The sequence below is a fragment of the Cystoisospora suis genome (assembly GCF_002600585.1).
Source record: "Cystoisospora suis strain Wien I chromosome Unknown contig_1870, whole genome shotgun sequence".
Lineage (NCBI taxonomy): Eukaryota > Apicomplexa > Conoidasida > Eucoccidiorida > Sarcocystidae > Cystoisospora > Cystoisospora suis.
Window position 1 is genome coordinate 1 of NW_027154670.1, and position 7,275 is coordinate 7,275.

At 43.1% G+C, this 7,275-nt stretch overlaps 1 protein-coding gene across 1 annotated transcript; it reads left to right on the top strand.

The window, feature by feature from the left end:
• Positions 1 to 16: 16 nt before the first annotated feature.
• Positions 17 to 6,843, top strand: CSUI_004123 (transmembrane; the record flags this gene model as incomplete). The annotated part of the gene is made up of 4 exons (XM_068064318.1): positions 17 to 755; positions 1,984 to 3,767; positions 4,376 to 4,496; positions 5,087 to 6,843. Coding segments are annotated over exons 1-4 (4,197 nt in total), but the record flags the coding sequence as incomplete, so codon positions are not given.
• Between the last annotated feature and the right edge of the window lie 432 nt (positions 6,844 to 7,275).

Genomic DNA, 7,275 nt, shown 5'->3' on the forward strand with positions numbered 1-7,275 from the left:
TCTCCCGCCTCTATCTTCTTCTTATCATCCCGCATCTTCTTCTCCTTCGTTGTCGTCTTCTTCATTATCGTCCTCTTTTCCGTCTTCGTCTCATTCTTCTTTATCTTCTTTGGAGATCCTTCAAGAAGAGGCAGAAGATGGCTTTCCATCTCCCTCTTCTTCTCAACAGAATCTGTCTCGTCTCTCTAAGGCTTCTCTTGAGCGAAGTCCATCCATCTCGATGCTAGCTCGACATCGACAGAGAAGAGCTAGCTGTCGATATTCGTCCGTGCAAAGTCTTTGCCGCGATGAGAAGAAGCATGATCGAAAGACCAGAAGTCGATTCTTTATCAAAGATCATCTAGGAAAGTTCAAAGCTGACTCGAGGCATCGACAGCAGGGAGAACACCATCCTCGTCATTTTGAAGAAGAAGCTTTATATCGTTCTTCTTCTCCTTCTCTTTCTTCTTCTTCGTCCTCTTCAACTCCTCCTCCTTGTTCTCCCTCTTCTTCTCCTTCGCCTTCTCCACGTAGATCTCCTTGGGTACCAGCGAATCAAGGTTTCTCTCAGAGAGAAGGGACCTCCTACGATCTAGATCTTTCCGATCATCGCAAGAAGAATCTCCGCCCTGACGATTCTTTGCTCCATTCTCCATCTTCGCCCCGTCTTCTCATGCGCTTTGCTCGGCATGAAGAAGAAGAAGATGCAAGCGTCGCTCCTTCGTCTGCTGCGCATGCTTCTCAGGCACACAGAGGAGAAGAGCAGACATACACAAGTATGTCAGCGAGGGAGGGAGATGAATGAAGGGGATTCAATGGATAGAGAGATAAAAGAAAGAAAGAATGAAGGGAGTTTAATAGATAGGGAGCTCACAGAAAGAAAGAAACACTATGGAGATAGTATTGTAAGGTATTGTCTGCTGGATGCCTTGTGTATTAGTGTGTAAGGGAGATGATATGTGAGGAAGAAGAGAAAGACGGCTAAGCATAGAATAGCACAGTTGTTTAGTTACCTCATATATCTCAGTGAAAAAGAGAGAGAGTGGGTTAAATGGAGAGCCTGCAAGGGAGATGAGGAGATGAGGAGAGCTAGTCAGCTAGCTAGCTAGCTAGTTAGATGTCTGAAATACCTGACTTTTTCATGAGGAGATAAGGACGCCCAGAAAGGCGGAGGAGGGCTGAAAAAGATCTACGCTCTCTTGTGAGCTCTGAGGCTTTCCCCCAAGAATCTCTACGTTTCCACATATCTGTAGAGACATAGAGACGAATATGCACGAGTCGGGAGTCTTCTATCTCAATATATCTGCGCATGTATCTCTCTCTAACTAAGTCTCTACATCTTTATCTTTCTATCCATCTCTCTCTTTCTCTCTCTCTCTTTACATATATATATATATATATATACATGTATCCCCGGGAGTTTGCTTCATTCTTCTTGGCCCTGTCAGCATAGGTGTAGAGAAACTCTATTTCTTCTTGTAGGCCGATCTTGTCTCGATGCATGTATGCGATATGAAGGACAGGTGCTCTTGTAGTATGGGTAGGGGTGGTAGACAAGGAGGTCTGCGTAGCCCTCCTATGTGTAAAGTGAGCTCTCTATCTTTTAGATAGCTCGCTCATATTGCTGGATGGCTTCTGAAAGCGAGACTAGCTGTGAATAGACAAGATGGATAATAAGAGAATACGGGCAGTCCGGGGAAAGTCGTGACGCTGTCTCTTGTCTAAGTAAGATCAGAGGAGGGAGAGAGAAGAGAGGAAAGAAAAGTTGAGGGGGGTGGCGTGCTTTTCCAGAGAATGAATCAAAAGAAGAAATCTTCTTCTTCTTCCTTCTTTGTAGGTGTCAAGGAGGAAAAGAAGATTCTTTCTTTCGTGTATTTGACTTGCTGTGTTTCTCTCTCCTTCTTTTTTCCTTTCTTTTCTCCTCATTCCATATCGTTTTCGCTCTCTCTCTTTCTCTCTCTCGAACTCTCCTTGTCTTTCTCTTTTTCTTCTTTCTTCTCTCAGGCAGGAGACAGCTTGTTCCTCCACTGTTATCGACAGCTCCAGATGTAACGTCCGAACCTCCTTCTCTCCTCTCTTCTTCTCCTTGTTCTTCTTCGCGTACCTCATCTTCTTCATCTTCATTTTCGGCTCATTCCTTCTTTCTCCCCCCTGGCACCGAACACCGCAGTCACCCGACCATGTCTTATTCTTCTCTTGCTTCTCATCATAAGTCTCTTCCGTCTCTACATCTTTCTTCTTCTTCTTCGCATTCACCTTTAGGGTTGTCGTCTCTACTCTCGCTGCAAAGATATGAGAGATGGGAGAGAAGAAGAAGAAGAAGATGTGGGAGATACGAGAGATTTTGGAGAAGACAGAAAGGAGATGATAGGAAGAAGCGGCAAGATGATCATAAGGCTTCTTCCTCTTCATTTGCTTGTCGATATCCTTCCTACTTCTCTTCGACTTCATCCTTCTTGCCTACTCTCTTTGCTTCGATGTATCCTGCTCTATCTTCTGTAATGCTAGGGAAAAGCCTGAGAAAGAAAGTCTTTGCAGAAGAGAAAGATAAAGAAGGAAGGAGAAGAATTGAGACAACAACGCCAAGAAAAGAAGTGCACGGCAACCTGAAAAGTTCTTATACGAAGCAAAGTTGCCAGAAGAAAGACATCGATCTCTCAAGTACCGATAAAGGAGAAGAAGAAGAAGACGGAGAAGAAGAGCGAGAAGAAGAAGAAGAAGACGGAGAAGAAGAAGAAGAAGAAGACGGAGAAGAAGAAGAAGAGCGAGAAGAAGAAGAAGAAGACGGAGAAGAAGAAGAAGACGACAGGGTTTTTGTGTCGATAAGTGTCTGTGAGGGGGGATGTGTGGATCATGAGGAGAAAGAATTGATAGAGAAAGATATGAACAGAAGGGAGAAATCGCTTCAAGATGATACAATATATCCGTCTCTTCATTCTCTTCTATCTTCTTCTTCTTTATCTTCTTCTTCCCCCAATTCCAGAAAGACTTTGCAACTTTCCGCAGAAGGAGAGCAGAAAGACATCATGCAACAGACGGAAAGAAACACTTCTTCTCCTTCTCTTTCTTCTTGCATGCGACGCTTCCAGGCTTCGATCAATCACACCCGCCTACACTCAAGATTCCTCTTCTTCTCCAGCAAACGGAGAGGAGAAGAAGAAGAAGAAGGAGAAGAAGAAGAGGGTGCGGATTTTGCAAGATCAGGACAGCGTGGTTACGATGACCTTTCTAAAGGTGAAGAGGAGAAGAGAGAAGGTTTGCTCTCTTCTTCTTCTCCGCGAAGTCATTTATTCCCTTCAGGTAAAGATCTACAGAGACAGGAAGAAGAAGAAGAGGTAGTGAGAGAGAAGCCAGATTCAAATAAAGATACCAGCATGCTAGGGGAGACTTGCTTGGAGGGAATAGAAAGAAGAGGAAGAAAGTCAGAGAGAGAAGAGGATCCTGAAAGAGAAGAAGAAGAAATTGAAGAAGAAGAAGAAGAAGAGGAAGATTATGTAGATGGGAGTGAGTGGAAGGAAGTTCCTCATGACGAAGAGAATATGCAAGACAATGAGGAGGACGAAGAAGAAGAAGATGAAGATGAAGATTATCAAGAGAAGGAGGAGGAGGAGAAGAAGAGAATCGAAAAAGACGAAGAAGAAGAAGACGAGGAAAGAGATAGATGTTGGTATCATCATGAGACATCTCCACCTTTTCTCCATAGAAGTACAGGCGCACCCTCAGGCTCTGTCTTGATGCTCTGGATCTTAAAAGATGACAAGACCAAAACCGTTCATCTCTTTGTTAAGGTAAAGAAAAGAATAAGAAGAAGAAGGAAGGAAAGATAGAGAAAAAGACAGAGCGAGAGAGAGCGAGAGAGAGAGGTAAAGGGGATGGGTGATGTGCTTTATATCTCTATTCTTACCTTAGATAGATAGATAGATAGTGTCCTGGTGTGCATGAATGTATTTTTGATTCTCGGGTGTATGTACACCTGAATCCTTTCGGCCGCCATTAGACACTTGCCTTTCCGTGTTTGGTCACAGTCTCTTGTGTCTTCCGTTCTTTCCTTCTTCGTCCCTTGTCGACTTCTTCCCGCATTCGTGATCTGTCTGTCTTTCTTTCTGATGAAAACGTCTTTCTTGTTCTCTTGATCTTATTGTTCCTCTTTTCCGACCCCGTCAATGTCACTATAGCTAGCACCACTCTTCTTCTTCTCCTCGTCATTCTTCTCACTCGCAGATACTTCCCTCTCAACATCTCTCCGTTTCTCCGGCTGTCTATATGAATACGTATGTATGTATGTATGTCTATATACAGTGTCTGCGTCGTCCTCGAGAAGCTCTCTCTTTTTCTTTTTGTCTTTCTCACTTTCTCTGTCTTGCTTTCTGTGTACCTTTCTGTCTTTTGTCCTTAGGGGTCTCCTTCTTTAGTGCTACCACGTGTGAAGTATTTCTTTAATGGGACTTCTATTCTTCCTTTCGATTCGTCAGCCCGTCATTCTCTCTTAGAGCTAAACAGTCAATGGATCTCTACAGGTCAGACGTATTCTTCACTCTTATTCTTTTCCTTCTTACTCTTTCTCTTCTATCTCTAACTTTCCTTTATTTTCCCATCATACATATGGTTCCTATCACTAGTACTCATACTTTAGCTTTGTGAAAGACATTTATATATCTATTCACCTGTCTCTAATCTATCTGTGTATCGGTAGCTCTATTTTCTTAAGATCGGGCAGAGATGGAAGACCTTTCTTCTGCCTACTTCTCTTTGTTTTATGAGAAGTAGATAGATAGATAAACATAGATAGATAGCTGTCAGCCGTCTCTAAGTTATCTCTGAGATAGATAAATATAGGGGTTCTATGTATACTCATATGCTGGTGTGCTTCTGTGTATGGCATGTGATATGCATGTGTGTATGGATGACTATGTATGTGTGTGTATATGTATGAATATGTACACATGTGTGTATGAAGATGTATACATGTATGACTATGTATGTATGACTATATATGTATGACTATATATGTATGACTATATATGTATGACTATACATGTATGACGATGTACGTATGCATGACTGTGTGTTAGAGTGTGCTTTGATACCTCCGACATATGTTCTCTAGGTTTGGATGCGATAGCCTTTGGATACCGCCCTTTACATGAAGACCAGCAAGAAGCTCTGCTTCCTCTTTTGAAAGAACATTCTCTCTTTTCCATTTCTTCTTCTCCCAAGAATCTTCTTTCTTCTTCTCCTCCTCCTTTACCTCAACCAAATTTCGCTGCCGACTTCGATCCGTCTCCAAGCTTATCTCCAGCCCGTCATCGGCGACGTCATAGCCTTTCTTCTTATTCCTCTGCAACTCTACCCACCGCTTCTCAGGGAAGGAGAGATGACCTCCATGAAGAGAGAAACTTTCGCAATTTTGACGAGATGAAGAGAAGAGAGGAAGAAGAAGAAGAAGATCAAGATAGAACGACGAAGAAGAAGAAGAAAGGACAGAAGCTGAGAGAGAGAAAAAGATATCGAAAGAGAAGAAGATCGATGCTGCTCAGACAAGGAGCCTTTTCATTCCAACAAGAGAGTGTTCCTATTGATAGCTGTTCGTCTTTACTAGATGAAAGAGAGAAGAATGAAATTTCTGAATCTTCTCTCTCACGGCATCAGCATAAAAGAAAAGAGAGGATTCGGCAACTACAGGAAAGGAGTCAGCCTTGTCATAATCCTACTGGTAGAAGAAGAGAAAGAGAGACCGACGAAGAAGAAGAAGAAAGAGAAGAGGGAAGAAGACATTCCTTCGATGTTTCTTCTCCTCATGAAGGAGCGGGGGAGAGTCGCGATAAGAAGACTTTATCGTCTTTTACGGTCTTTTTCCCACCTGAAATCCCCGGAGATCTCCGATCGGCATCTGACCAAGGAAAGATAGAAGGAGACACCGAATCTTCCAAAAGAGGCAAGCCGGTAGGTCTTGATACTTCTGGTAAAGAGAGAAGAGAACATCATATATCTTCTTCTTATCCTTCTTGTCGCAGAAACTCTTCATCTTTCTCTAAAAGAGAAAGAAGAAAAGAAGAAGAAGAAGCAGATCGCTCTACTTCTTCCTCTACAACTACCGCGACTTCCGCTTCTTCATCTTCTTTAGCTTCACGTCACGCCTCTTCGTCGTCTTCTTTTTCTCCTTCTGCTGACGGAGAGAAATGGATGTGTATCAACTGCCATGTAGGTGAACGAAGTGCTCTGGGATCGATAGCACCTCTTCCTCAGTATCTTCCGCATGCAAAGATGAAGAAGAAGAAGAAGAAAACGGAGGGAAAACACGCCCTCTTCAAACATATCCGTCGTCCATTCTTTAGACAACAACGACAGCAAGAACTCGAAGCACAAGCTCCTCACCCTTCCTCCTCTTCTCTACAGCAGACACATCTTACTTCTTGTTCCTCTTCCTCATCTTCTTCACAATACCCTTATCATGTTCGTCAAATCTCGATGCTGCCTTGTCTCAAACCTATCGTCTCTTCTTCTCCTTCAGGCTCTTCTGTCTCACCTCCGCTTCCCTCTTCGTTGCTTAAAGTCTCTTCCTATCCTGCGAGAGAAACGCCTACAATGAGTCCCTGTACTGCGACTCCGAATATAAGCCGAGGGGGTATTCCCAAGGAAGAAGAAACTGGCTATCTTCATCTAAGCGACAGTAAGAGGATCAGAGAGAGCTGCTGCGAGCTTCTTCGTGGGCTTCAAGGAGATCTAATTCTCCTAGGAATGAGTGCGAGTAAACAGCTCTGTGCCAAGGAAGTCGCTGGACGAATCCAAGATCTTCACGAGGTAAGCCTACAAGGAGAAGAAGCAGACAGGTCCAGTGAAGAAAGAGAGAGTAAGAGAAAGAGAAGAATAAGAAAGATTGTTCAGAACAGAAAGAGATGATGTAAAGAGAACGAGAGAAAGGGGGCAAAAGTGGTGTCAGTAGAAGAAAGAGTTCAACGAGAAGAAGAAAGAAGAAGGCAAGAGGATGAAGTTCTTGTTTAGACACGAGGTGGAGTAGTAGTAGTAGAGCTGGAAGAAAGATGTGTTTTCTAATAGATGGTAACTACTGGGCTTGTCTCTATGTATGTGTGTATGTATGAAAGAGAAAGAATTGGAGAAAGCTCTCTTCTTATCAAGAATTCTTCTTTCTTCTCCTCTTCTCTCTCCTTTCGACGATCATCTATCTCTTCTTCTCTCTTTCTTGTTCTTCTTCTCTTCACTTCTTCTTCTCTTTTCTTCTCTTCTGTCTACTGCTTGTCAACTGGGTTCTTCTTTTCTTTCGCGGTTGCCTACGCA